Here is a 14,824-nt window from a genome sequence, read left to right on the forward strand (position 1 = left end):
ATCTTAACAACTTCAAAGTTTTCTTTTAAGTGCATGAATTCAGTATAGCCAACATTTGTGAGCAATTTCATTCCAATGCTCACAGGTCACACAAAATTTAAAACAGGTTTAAAATTTTGAGCTTGAATTTAATGCAACTTAATGAATGAATGCAAATTAATCTCAACTGTTACCAACAGTGTGCGCAACTGGGAAGTGGAATTTAACTGTTGGCTTGAACAATCTTGCGATTCTCCAAAAAAAATTATTTTTAAACCTTCATCTATAGATATTAGTCAGTCAGTCTTCATAAGATGAGGAAACCTTATTAGCGCAAATAACCACAAATTACAAGCATTCTGCAACACTGAAAACTCTCCCAATTTAAGTTCTGGATAAAGACAACTAACTACAAGCAAAATTTCTACGCAAATAAGCCTCAAGGATGCATCACGAATAAGACCGCAAATCCAAAAAGTCTGAAACGCACAAAAGCCATTGTGCTCAGATAATACAATGTCATTTGTCTACTGTTACAATCTGCATTCCCAGTCTTAATCATTTATTCATTCAGCTGCTTTTTGAAGGAACCCACAAAATAGGTTCAGGCGAAAGCAACTTCAGCTTATTTGTATTTCTAGAAAACTAGCCCTACAATCTTCTCATTAGTCAACACTTTTAAGATGATGGTAGACTAATGATAAGTCAACAGGGATCCAATTTACACGTTATTCTAGCCTGTGGGTTAAAAGTGTTACTTCCAAATCTCTAAGTTGCACAGCATCATCTCCAGCTACAGCAGGTTCTGCTGGTCAGTGCTGCTTGAAACCAACATATGAGAGAGTGACTTGAACAGCTCAGTGTGTCTCTTCTCACCTGTGGAGAAATGCCTGTTTTTCATGCAAATCTTTGGTTCAGACTGGAAACTGAGTGGAACCTCTCACCCGCCCACTCAGATTCATGGTACCACTCATCCTCCAACACGCCTCCCTCTGCATCTGTTACTCTGTGTATTCCCAAATAGAGACATTAGATGCTGATTGAGCTGGCTCAGAGATTGAAATACTGTCAGACATCAAGATGTTATTTTGATAATTACATCCAAAATATAACAAAATGCTAGTTTTAGACTCCAACCTGTAGATGAATTATTCTACCTGCCAAGTACCAGTTCAATGGCTTATTCAGTGAGCAGCAAGCCATTGATTCATCAACAGGAAGATTATATCTCTATAATCAGAAGAAAGCAGAAATATCTCTAACAAAAATCAATTTAAAAATTACTTACACAGGCAACAGAATGCATTTCAACATACACAAATATAGTGATCTCAACCTTGAAAATTTCAATTGACCCAGCATCCAGAGCCTGTTAGGGTGATGGGTGATGGGGGGGGATGGGGGGTGGTGGCATTGGTGATAACAGGTTTGATAGTTAGGATGAGTAACAGACCCTAAAGTTGTAGAAAGGAGTCACATTATACCAGAGAGAAAACATAACCCCAAAACGCTGGAAACCCAGAAAATACAGGAGAAACAAAACAGATCATTCAGTATCTGAAAAGTGGAAAACAGATTAATGCTTCATTCAATGGAATCCCCCGGAACTATGCTGAAGGAGGCTTTATGCATTCCCATTTATTTTGATATCAAATAAATGAAGCACTCCACTTGAATCATGGCTTCTTATTCCAACTCCATTAATTTGGTTCTCTCACCTGGACTTCATTTTTACCCCACCATGCCCCACAACCATCCCACGACATCATTATCACTGTGTTTAGATAGAAATATTAATAAAATGGACAAAAATAAACATTACTATTTATGGTTCCTCTTCAAAAGAAGATAATGAAACTAGGGATAAGAATAAAGCCAGTCACCACTTCCCATAAACCACATAGCCCACATCATTTCAGCTGATCAGTGGAGTTTTGAAAAGGATGAAAATCGCAAACTCTTTCAATTAGCAAAAGTCAGTACATTGACTTTTAAAACTATATCTCCCCAATTTTCAGCTATTCAGCACACTCCCACTGCTGCTGCTGGATTAATTGCGGATTTTTAATTTCACTCAATGAGATTACATTAAATAACGAGGCAACAAGCTGGCTGCTGTTGGAAATTGCAAAATGAGAGTAAAGTGGGAAGCAGCCCTCTAAATCGGAGGTTGAGCCACATTATTGGTGCAGAGTAGAGGCAGCATGCTATAATTGGCTCAGGAGTGTTCACACTGACACTGAATGCCTGAAATTGAATGAATTTCAATTGCCACTGGACTTTTTGTATGTCTATCTGGGTTAAGTGGTGTGTGTACATGCTTGTAGGAGTAAACTTCCATCTTTGCGCATGGATTGGCTGGGTGTGTGTATGTCTTTGTTGAGGTGAGGGTTGGTGTTTATATGCATGCTTCTTTGTGGGGGGCCAGGGAAGGGTGAGATGTGTGCCTATGAAAATGAAAGAGGCAGAGAGAGAGAGAGAGAAAAGCACATACCCCTGACTTCAGGAATGTACATGTGCACATCTTTTTCTGTGATATGTCAGATGTTTGCCTGAGAGAGTTGGTGCATGTGTGTGTTTAAATTTGCATCAAAGAAACCCAATCAGTTAAAATCTAAGGTCAGACATCTCTTTCTTTTTGTAGTTTTACAATATCCTCAGCAGTCATTTCACCGCTTTAGCTACTTAATGCACTGAAAATGATTCCCTTCGTTGACTGGTAATTACCTGCAATTTGTACTGAGCCTTCCTCACCAAGAAGAATGTTTCCTGCCTTCAAGTCTCTGCAAGATAAATAAAGGGATTCAGCTGTGCAGGAATCAAAAGGGACAAAAGTCCTCCACAGTACCAGCTGTTGATGGAAAATTCCAGTGTTAAGGAGGGACCTTAAAAATAGAGGATCCAACTCAGTGTTCAAATGGCCTTCTTCGATGCCACAATCAATATGACTCATTCCAGCAATTTACTGATAGATACTTCCAAGGCAAATATCACATTAGATCATGCACATTATTCTCTATATAAAAGAGTTATTGGAAAGGAAAGCATAACAACAAATTAGCTTGTCACTGTTATATTTTATGCAGTGAAGGAGCTAAAAACTTTAATATTGTGCTGAACTTGCAGCAGATATACTGAAAGAGTCCCTAAATCATTTCTGCATGACACTCGATGGTATTACCATTTCTGATTCCTCATGGAGGTTGAAGATGAGGCATTGCTATTGACCAGAAGCTCTAGTGGACTAGGCATATAATTGTAGTGGTTACTAGGACAGTCAAGAGACTGAAAATTCTGTGGTTAGTGACTCATTTACTGAGTCCCAAAAGTCTATCCATCACCTACAGGACTTGATGACATCAAATCATTACTTATTAAGTTAACCACTTCCTTTCTCCTATTGTTTTTGAACTTTGTGCCATTCAGAACTCTGGGGCCTGGACCATCCATTAAGGTTTCACAGCAAAAAATACACATTGAACTCCATCGCATCACTTGTGATAGCATGTCTATTTTAAGCTCTTGGAATGAGAATTAGTTTGGTTAACTCTTTCTTGCCTCAATAGATCATGGAATGGTAAATCTATATAATACTTAAAGACCACAAGTTTTGGGCTCAATAACATAAGCATTCAAAGGCTATAGAGAGGGTACAACAGATTCAATAGGATGTTCACTGATAGGAGGAAAGATAAATACAAACAAAAATTAGGATCATTTTTGTTATAACAAAGGTGAATATGGAGTGATTATAAAAGGAAGGGACACAATAAATGTCAACAGACTATTTCCAATGATGGAGAAATACAAAACAACAGGCCATGGATACAAGATTAAATGTTTTGGACCAGAAAGAGGAGAATATTTTCTTTTACATGAAGGGTTGAAGACAATTCACCATGAGGCCTCTCAAGCCTGGTCCACCATTTAATAAGATCATGGCTGATCTGATAGTAACCTCAAATCTGCATCCTACCTACCCTCGATAACCTATCACCCTTGCTTACCAAGAATCTATCCACCTCTGCCTTAAAAATATTCAAAGACTCTGCTTCCACTGCCTTTACAGGAAGAGAGTTCCAAAGGCTCATGACCCTCAGAAGAAATTTCACCTCATCTCTGTTTTAAATGGGTGACCCCTTATTTTTTTTTAAACAGGGACTCCTAGTTCTAGATTTTCCCACATGAGGAAACATCCTCTCCACACCCACCCTGTTAAGTCTCCTCAGGATCTTATATGTTTCAATCAAGTCGCCTCATATTCTTCTAAACTCCAATGGACACAAGCCTAGCCTGACCAACTTTGCCTCATAAGACAACCCATCCATTCCAGGTATTAATCTGGTAAACCTTCTCTGAGCTGTTTCCAACACATTTACATCCTTCATTAAATAGAGTGACCAATACTGTACACAGTACTCCAGATATGGTCTCATTAGTGCTCTGTATAACTGAAGCATAACCTCCCTACTTTTGTATTCAATTCCCTCACAATAAATGATAACATTCTAATAGCTTTTCTAATTACTTGCTGTATCTGCATACTAGCCTTTTGTGATTCATGCACTAAGACACCCAGGTCCCTCTGCATCTCAGAGCTCTGTGATCTCTCAACATATAGATAACATTCCTCTTTTATTCTTCCTGGCAAAATGGACAATTTCACATTTTCTCACATTATACTCCATTTGCCAGGTCTTTGCCTACTCACAACCTATCTATCCCTTTTTATAGCCTCCTTATGTCCTCTTCACAACTTACTTTCCTACCTATTTTGTGTTGTCAGCAAATTTGGCAACCATTCCTTTACCCAAGTCATTTATGTAAATTGTAAACAGTTGGAGGTCCCAGCGCTGATCCCCGTGGCACATCAAACATTACATCTTGCCAACCTGAAAAAGACCCATTTATGCCTACTCTGCTTCCTGCTAGACAGCCAATCTTCTATCCATGCCAACATGTTACCCCTATGCCATGAGCTTTTATATTACGCAATATCCTTTGACGTAGCACTTTATCAAATGCCTTCTTGACATCTAAATAGAGTATATCCACTGGTTCCCTTTATCCACAACACATGTTATTTCCTCAAAGAACTCCAATAAATTGGTTAAACATGATTCCCCTTTCACAAAACTAATGTTGACTCTGCCTGATTACCTTGAACTTATCCAAGTGCCCTGCTGTAGCTTCTTTAATAATAGCTTCTAACGTTTTCTCTATGACAGATGTTAAGCTAATTGGCCTGTAGTTCCCCGCTTTGTCTCACTCCTTTTTTCAATAATGGAGTTACATTTGCTATCTTCCAATCTAATGCAACCTTCCCTGAATCTAAGGAGTTTTGGAAAATTAAAACCAATGCTTTAACTATCTCAGCCACTTCTTTTAAGACTCGAGGATGAAGTCCATCAGGTCCTGGGCACTTGTCAGCCTGCAGCTCCAACAATTTACTCAGTTTCACTTCTCTGGTGATTGTAATTTTCCCGAGTTCTTCCTTCCCTTTCATTTCCTGATCTATAGCTGCTTCTGGGATGTTACTTGTATCCTCTATAGTGAGGGTACACCTGTTCAATTCATCTGCCATTTCCTTGTTTTCCATTATCAATTCTCCAGACTCACTTTCTATAGGACCAACGCTCATTTTATTAACTTGTTTCTTTTTAAAATATTTATAGAAACTCTTACTATCTGTTTTTATATTTCTGGCTAGCTTTCTCTCGTACTCTATTTTTCCTTCCCTATTAATCTTTTAGCTGTCCTTTGTTGTTCCTTATATTCTGTCCAATCTTCTGGCCTTCCACCTACCATTGTGCAATTATATACTTTTTCTTTAAGTTTGAAAATACCTTTAAGTTTTCGAGTTAATCATGGATGGTGTGTCCATCCCTTGGATGTTTCCTACTCGTTGGAATGTACCTATCCTCTGTATTCTGAAATATCCCCTGAACGTTTCCAACTGCACCTCTATTGACCTATCCTGTAACCTAATTTGCCAATTCACTTTAGCCAGCTCTACTTTCACGCCCTCACTCCTCTCCCACAAACTGAATGTAAAATTAAAGCACATTATGGTCGCTGCTACCTAGGGGCACCTTCACTGAGGTCATTAATTAATCCCATCTCGTTAGGCCATACAATGTCTAGTATAGCCTGCTCTGGTTGGCCTAAGAACATGCCATTCTAAGAAACTATCCTGAAAACATTCTATGTACTCATCTAGGCTACCTTTGTCCATCTGACTTTTCCAGTCTATATGTATATTAAAATGTCCCATGATTATCGCCATGCCTTTCTGACAAGCTCCCTTTGTTTCTACCTTTATGCTCCATTCTACCATGTGGTAACTATTAGGGGGCCTGTACACTACTCCCACAAGTGACTTCTTGCTTTTACCATTTCTCATCTCTACCCAAGCCATTTCCACATCCTGGTTTCCTAAACTTAGGTCATCCCTCTCTCTTGTGCTAATACCATAATTAAACTAATAGGGCCACCCCTCCACCTTTTCCTCTCTTCCTGTCCTTCCTAAATGTTCTATACCCTTCAATATTCAGGTCCCAATCCATGGCCTCCTGCAGCCATGTCTCTGTAATGGCTATCAAATCATACTTGTTTATTTCTGTGCACGCTCAGTTCATGTTGTATTTCAAATGCTTCGTGCATTCAGATACAAAGCCTATAGTTTTATCCTTTTATTCTTTTTATAACCTCTAGTCTCATCTGTTGATTTAGTGTTAGATTTGTATTCTCTATCCTTTCCTGTCACAGTCTATTTTTTATTTCTCATAATAGTACCTCTCTCTTTTGCCTTATCTCTACTCTTGATTTACCACATCTTCCCAAATTTGTACCCATGCCCACACTACTTAGTTTAAAACCCTCTACTTCCCTAGTTACACTGCTCACAACACGACCGGTCCCAGCATGTTCAGGTATAGACCGTCCCAATGGTACAGGTCCCAGCTTCCCCAATACTGGTGCCAGTGCCCCACAAACCAAAGCCCACTTCTTCCATACCAATCGTTACACCATGCATTCATCTCCCTAATCTAATTTGTCCTATGCCAATTTGCACACAGCTCAGGTAATAATCCAGAGATTATGGCCTTTGAGGCTCTGCTTCTTAATTTGGTGTCAAACTCCTCATAATCATTATGCAGAACCTCCTCCTTTGTCCTGCCTATGTCGTTGGTACCAACATGGACCACGACAACTGGGTCCCCCCCCCACCCCACTGCAAGTTCCTCTCCAGGTATCCCAAACCCTGTACTGGGCAGGCAACACAGCCATCTAGAATTATGCTCTTTGCTGCAGGGAGCAGTGTCAATCCCTCTGACTATAATGCCCCTTACTACCACTACATTCCTTTTACCTCCGCCTGAATGGCTTCCTGTGCAACACTGCCATGGCCAGTTAGCTCATCCATCCTGAAGCCCCCACGCTCATCCACACAAGCTGAAAAAACCTCAAACCTGTTGGACAATTGCAAGGGCTGAGGCTCCTGCACTCCTGCCCTCTGGATCCCCTTACCTGCCTCACTTGCAGTCACACCCTCCTGTCCCTGATCATTGACCAAATCAGAAGACAGTGTCTGCAGCTTGGCCTCCAGCTCAATAACTCGGAGTCAAAGTTCCTGCACCCACAAGCACTTACTGCAGATGTGTTTGCCCTGGATCACACTGGTATCCAGAAGCTCCCACATCTGGCAATCACACCACATCACCTGCCCTGCCATCTCCAATATGTTAGTTAATTAGTTGCTAATTAATTAAAATTAATAAAGCTTACACTACTCAATAGGTTTTGGCACTGCCAGTAAACTCTACAATACTGATAATACAATACAGTACTTACAATATTGATAAAACTAATAATATCAGTTACTGGTTTACCTGCTCCAAAGTGGAAATCAAATACTGGAGGCTGAAAGAGAGTGAAGTGAAAAAAGGCACCTCCTCCCACCCTTCACTGAACTCCCCACTCAGTATGCTTCACTTCTTGCAGTAAACGTTACCTAAAGGATCTCTTTCCCCCTATGTACTGCATTTCCACTTCAAACCAAATTCTCAAATATACTCTATCACTCAGGCCCAAGTCTCCCCTCTGAGCGTACATACACCTCTCACTAAGTGCTATAAGACAAGACCATAAGAAATAGCAGGAGGTGGCCATTTGGCCCCCCGAGCCCGTTCCATCATGGAATAAGATCATGGCTGATTGGTTGTGGCCTTAATTCCACTTTCCTGCCTGCCCCAATAACTCTTGACCCCTTGTAGATCAAATATCTGTCTAACTCAGCCTTGAATATATTCAATGACCCTTCCTGTGGAACAGAATTCCCAAGACTAATAACCCTCAGAAGAAATTCCTCTTCATAAGTCTTCAATGAAGGAGTCTTATTTTTAAATTGTGCCCTGTAGTGCTGGATTTGCCCACAGAGGGAAACATCCTCTCAGCATCTACCCTGCCAAGCCTCCTCAGAATCCTACATATTTCATTAAGATCACCTCTCTCATTCTTCTAAATTCCAATGAGTAGAGACCCAAGCTGCTCAACCTTGTAAAAAAAAACCTTTATCCCAGGAATCAGCCTAGCGAACCTTCTCTGAATTGCTTCTAATGCAATTATATTCCTCCTTAAGTAAGGAGACCAAAACAGTAGACAGTGCTCTAGGTGCAGTCTCACCAATGTCCTGCACAGTTGAAGCAAGACTTTCCTACTGTTATAGTCCATCCCTCTTGCAATGAAGGCCAACACTCCATTTGCCTACCTAATTACTTCTTGTACCTGCATGCTTACTTTTTGTGATTATGTACAAGAACACGTAGATCCTTCTGAATGCAAGCATTTCCCAGTCTTGCACTATTCAGAGGAAGACAGTGGGCAGAGAAGGTGCACAGTTTGTCAGCATCCATTTTCTCTGCATCCTCTTCTTGGCCAGCTGAGCTTTGAATGTGTTTCTGCTCACATCTTTCAATACCCTTCCAAACAGCCAGCCTCCAGAGGTCATGGCCGTCAAGCTCCTTGTCAGTGTCAATGCCCGCCATCTTCATATCTCACTTGGTATCCTTGTAGAGGAGGTATGAATGCCCAAGAGATCATGACCTAGTGGTCAGTTCACTGTACAGAATGGTCTTAGGGTATCCGATGAATGTGGCCAAGCCAGCGAAGATGTTGTTGGCTTAGCAATGAGTGTATGCTGATGGAATCGGCATGTTTCAGGACCTCTGAGTTGGTGACTTTGTCCTGCCGAGAAACGCTGAGGATACATCTGAGACAGCGAAGGTGGAAACTGTTCATCCTTTTCTCTTGCCTGGTATATATTGACTAGGTTTCATTACAGTGGAGTTTATGGAGGACACAGGCTTTGTAAACTCACAATTTGACGTTCAGTTAGGTTGCTGCTGTTCAACCAGCTCTTACTCAACTTGGACATAATAGCTGCAGCTTTTGCGATGTAAGTGTTATTTCAGCATCAGATTGCTGGATATTGTGCAGCTGAAATATTTGAAGCTATCAATAACCTCCACCATCTTATTGTCAATGTTGATAAATGGCATTATGGCAACATCCTGGGCCATGACATTTGTCTTCCTGATGCTGATGGTCAAACCAAACATTTTACAAGCGTGCGAGAGTCTGTCCATTTGCCACTGAAGATGTTCCTCAGTATGGAATGTCAGTGCAGCATCGTCAGTGTAGAACAACTCTGATGAGGACTTGGCGCATCTTTGTCTTGGATCTCAGGTGAGAAATGCTGAACAGCTTTTCATCAGTTCTGGTAAGTACACACTATGTAGATGACCTGAAGGCATATGACAGCAGCAAAAAGAAGAAAATGCCAGAGTGTAGGTGCCAGAACACAACCCTATTTGACACCACTGTAGATCTCAAAAGGGTTCCGATGTTGCACCGTCATAGCTGACCTTATTTATCATGTTGTCATAGCAAGAGGAGATCTCATTGAGCAGTTTCAGGGAGCAGCCAATTTTCTCCAGCAGCTTAAATAGATTTTCTCTGCTCATATGGTCGAATGGTTTGGTGAGGTCAATAAAGGTAACATATTGTGGTCCCCTTTGTCCATGGCAATTCTCTTGCAACTGCTGGACTGAGAAGATAATGTCATTTGTACATCTCCCAGTTCTGAAACCACTCTGGGATTCAGGGTAAATGCATTCAATTGGAATCTGCAGTGTGACAAGGGCAAATAATTTTCCCATGCTCAGCAGGGAGATGCCTCAATTCTTGTTGCAAACGCTGCAGTCAACCTTGTTCTTGTACAGGGTCACAATCTTTACATCATGTATCACTTAACCTATCCATATCCTTTTGCAGACTCTTGTGTCCTCCTCACAACTTGCTTTCCTACCCATCTTTGTATTATCAGCAAATTTGGTTACAATATGCTCAGTTGCTATTCACACTATATATCAATGATTTGGATGAGGGGACCAAACATAATATGTCTAAGTTTGCTAAAGGCAAAACTAGGTGGTATGTGAGTAGTGAGGAGGATGTTAAGAGGCTTCAAGGTGATTTAGACAAGTTGAGTGAATGGGCAAATACAGTAAAAGTGTGAAGTTATCCACTTCAGTAGGAAAAAGAGCATGGCAGAGTATTATTTAAATGGTGATAGTTTAGGAAGTATTGATGTACAAAGGAACCTGGGTGTCCTTGTACACCAATCACTGAAAGCAACTGCTTGTTGTACCTGCATGCTTAAGGCAGCAAATGGTATGCTGGCCTTCATTGCGAGAGGATTTGAATACAGGAGCAAGGATGTCTCACTGCAGCAATACAGGGCCTTGGTGGCACCACACCTGGGGCAGAATTTTTCACTCAGCATTCAGGCATGCGCCCGACATGCTCGAGTGCAAAATAATGCGCGATGACGTTGGGTGAATGTCCCGATGTCATTGTGCACTCGCATGATATTTAGTTGGCAGGTGTGTCTGCTGACAACTTTGGGGGCTATTAAGCTCGTGACCAATAAAATTAACTGGGATTTTTCGCTACCTGTCCAACGTTATGGCTGGCGGGCAGATCGGCCAGGCAGCCTTTGCATTTTTCAGGAAACCTCATCCAAGGGCTGTATGAGGTTTGAGAGATTAATTTTTAAAAAGATAAAAATATTTGGACACAAATTTCAGCATCCATATGTTTAGGTGACTCATTCTGATACGTGGGCATTTTTTCCAAGATTTTACAATCCTTTTATTGAATTTAAATTCTTCAGCTCCAAGGCAGCTCTCTGCCTTCAAAGAGTTTTACTTCCACCTTCCCCCACGCAGACTTCAGTCCTCCTTAATAGCCCTCTTCCTGCCTCCACCACGGCAGCGCTGAGCCTTTCGGTGTGCCTTTCACACTGGCTGAGTGTAAATTGGCCAACCAGCGTGAAATCGCAGTCGGGGGCTGATCACGAGCAGCAGTCGATTCTGGGCCGCTCCCAGTCTGCCAATTGCGGCCACCCGCCAACCTGAAAATCCTGCTCCTGGAGTAGTGTGCGCTGTTTTGGTCTCCTCATCCAAGAAAGGATATACTTGCCATAGAGGGAGTGCAGCGAAGGTTCACTAGACTGATTCCTGCGATGGCAGGGTTGTTCCATGGGGAGAGATAGGGCCGACTATGCACTGGAGTTTAGAAGAATGAGAGGGGATCTCATTGACAGGTATAAAATTCTGACAGGGGCGGACAGACTGAATGAAGGGCTGATGTTTCCTCTGGCTGGGGGGGGGGATCTAAAACAAGGGGTCACTATCTCTGGATATGCGGTAAGCCATTTAGGGCTGAGATGAGGAGAAACTTCTTCACTCACAGGGTGGTGAACCTGTGGAATTCTCCACCACGGAGGGATGTTGTGGCCAAGTCACTGAATATATTTAAGGAGGAAATAGGTTTCTAGACTCTAAAGGCATAAGGGGTATGGGAGAGAGGAGTATGGCGTTGAGATACAGGATCAGCTATGATCATACTGAATGGCAGAGCAGGCTTGAAGGGCCAAATGACCTAGTCCCGCTTCTATTTTTCTATGATTCTATATAGATTGTAAAGAGTTGAGGCTCCAGCACAGATCCCTTTGGCACTTCATTAGCTAGCCAAGCTGAAAATGAGCCATTTATTTTGACACTATTTCTTGTTCTTTAGCTAAATCTCTATGTTTGCTACAACACCATGAGCTTTTATCTCGTGTCATAACCTTTAAAGTGGGACCTTATCGAATGCCTTTTGGTAATCCAATTACACTACATCTACTGGTTCCCCTACAGCCACACTGCCTGTTATATACCCAAAGAACTCCAATAAATTTGTCAAATAAGATTTCCCTTTAATAAAACCATGTTTACTAAGCCTGATTGTATTAAGATTCCTTAATAATGGAGTCATTAGTTAGTGATTGAAGAATAAAGCAATTTCTGAACAGGTTAGTTAGGTGCTTGAAGGGAAGTGTGAAAGGGGCATGGGAACAGCATGGGATTAGAACTACTACTTGTACAGAGAATAATAGGCCAAACATAGTTTTATGCAAATCAATTCTCAAGTTAAAGAACAGTCTGGTTTTTAAGACTGCAAACTCTTGGCAGCAAATGTGCCATCGCACAACTTGGCAACATCCATATGTAATTTAATTTGACAATTACTGCATACAGTTTGGATAATGTTAGCTATAATGGCAATCCACAGCATCCAATTAAACCATCAGATCCAATGCTCATTAATTTAGTCGGGTGTGTACATAAGCATTCGTCTGAATATAATGGACTAGACATGCAATCTTCAGAACAGATTTCTCTAATCATGGGCAGGCAGAGCTATATATCAAGATGCAAGGCATGCCAAAGAGCTCCTAGTTCTTCCTTAAAGTGCCCCTGGAAGTTGATTTTTTTTTTTAAAAAGGAAAAATGTCACTTATTTTTAAGAAGTCAAGGTTTAAGGCCCCATGGACATTGCTATGTTAGACTAGTCATCCCCAAAATGGGGTCAAGAGAATTTCCAGGGAGTCTACAAAACAAAGTGCAAACCAGGAGTCAAGAGCAGATTGCAGCCACAAGCACAGCACAAAGTGGGCTGGCTGTTTCGTCTAGAAGGGGAGCACACAAGTTTGGACAGACTCTGCATTAGGTAGCAGGCACACCCATCTCACTGATAGCTCTAAGCAGAGACTTGTTTTCTTAAAAGCATTATTGGCACACTCACTGAGTATATTTTACTATAGATGGGGGCCCCGTGAATTGAATAAAACTATGTTTGTCCTATTATTCTCTGAACAAGGAGTAGTTCTAATACCACACTGTTCCCATGTCCCTTTAACACTAATCCATTTGGAAAGGGGCCCCTCAACCAAAAAAGTTTGAGAACCATTGCTTTAAGCCCCTCCAGTGACATCACTGAAAGGAAGGAACTCTGCTCTGAAGCAGCTAGATGAGAACTGTAATGGCAGTACCAATGGTTGCAGAGCCATTTGGCCTTGCTCATCACTGAAGGTTTGCATGCAAGCTTCCTTTAAAAATACAAACATTGGAATCTAGTATTGCACAAACTTCCCGTTACAGTAAGTTTCTTACTAATACACTTAACTCCCATTCCTGACAACAAGCATTTGGTGGCAAATACTGGTGTCAAATATTACAATTATAATCAATTAATGCATTTTAATTCCCAGAATTTAGTCCCTGATAAATTAAAATTGATCATGATTTTGGGAAATAGATATTAAATAGCACCAGTGGTGTCAATGATTCTGAACCACCAGTATTTTGATTATGCTCAATTACAATGAAGCTTTATTTGTCCCTGACAATTGAGACATTGTATGACAATTATTTCCATTTGTTCCTTTGAACATCTGCGTAGCTCTCATAAGGCTAGCTCTGTAGAGTAAGTGTTTCTCCGATTATATCCAGACAAAGTCAACTTGGGGTTCCCACCTCATTCCTCCTCGCAGATAGCAGAAATTCAGACTTTTCTCCACTTTATTTACGCACTGATATTTGCAACTTAGTAACTGTAATGCAATTGACTTGAACTTCAATTCTTAAATTGCCACATTTAATCCTAAATAAAAATTGTAAACCAAGCCAATTATATATCAAGCATGATATGCTCTGTCTCCACTCTCAACTTTTCCTATACACTTGTTCAAATCTTTATCTCCCAAACTCTTTAGTTGCACCCACTCATCATGACTCCATTGCAGCCACCTCAATCCTTCTGAACCCAGCATCCATTCCCCCGTCACAATGCCATGTTTGATGAGTAATTAAAAGCACAATTAAAAATAAGGGGAGATGCTACAAAAAAATGACAAACTCTGTGTATAAAAATGTCTGTAATAAAGAGGGGAGCTGGAGGCACCACAGTGTTGAGGAGCCAAATATACTAGGGATTAATCATTAGTGAGATATGCTACAGAAGAAGTAGGATTGGAAATTAAAAACTGCAGGGTTTAACATTTAGAAATGTTGGGGGAGAAGGGAAGGTGGAATATTTATAACCAATGGAGATAATATAATGGCAGTAAAAAAAAAATTGACAATTAGTTAAGACAGAAGATAATAAAAGGATCAATTACGTTAAAGGGGGCAGTTTACAGGGTGAGAAACGGAGAAAAAAATAAAAATTAGGAAAATGAGTGGAAAAAAAGTAGAATAATTATTATGGGGGATTTCAACTACCCTAAATTACTGGTCAGAAGTCAACAAAAGGAAAGGGAATGGAGTTCCTACAATGTGTGTAAGATTTATTTCTAATCCAGTATATAAAAAGCCTAACAAGGAAGAATTCCCCACTAGATCTTGTAATGGATGATTGAACCAGAATAAGTAAAAGAATTAAAAGTAGGGGAACA

The 14,824-nt window shown here is 40.7% G+C and overlaps 1 protein-coding gene across 3 annotated transcripts in view; it reads right to left on the minus strand.

Moving 5' to 3' along the window:
* Positions 1-14,824, minus strand: part of LOC144679935 (serine/threonine-protein kinase OSR1-like) — a 246,877-nt gene that overhangs the window by 131,253 nt on the left and 100,800 nt on the right. For all 3 annotated transcript variants that reach the window (XR_013576449.1, XM_078540914.1, XM_078540913.1), the window contains exon 5: positions 2,707-2,762. Coding sequence is in view for 2 of the 3 variants with exons in the window: in XM_078540914.1 (XP_078397040.1) it covers positions 2,707-2,762 (56 nt within the window). In the remaining variant the exon portion in view is untranslated. The remainder of the gene's footprint in view (positions 1-2,706; positions 2,763-14,824) is intronic.

Source organism: Cetorhinus maximus, chromosome 4 (genome assembly GCF_964194155.1).
Source record: "Cetorhinus maximus chromosome 4, sCetMax3.hap1.1, whole genome shotgun sequence".
NCBI lineage: Eukaryota > Metazoa > Chordata > Chondrichthyes > Lamniformes > Cetorhinidae > Cetorhinus > Cetorhinus maximus.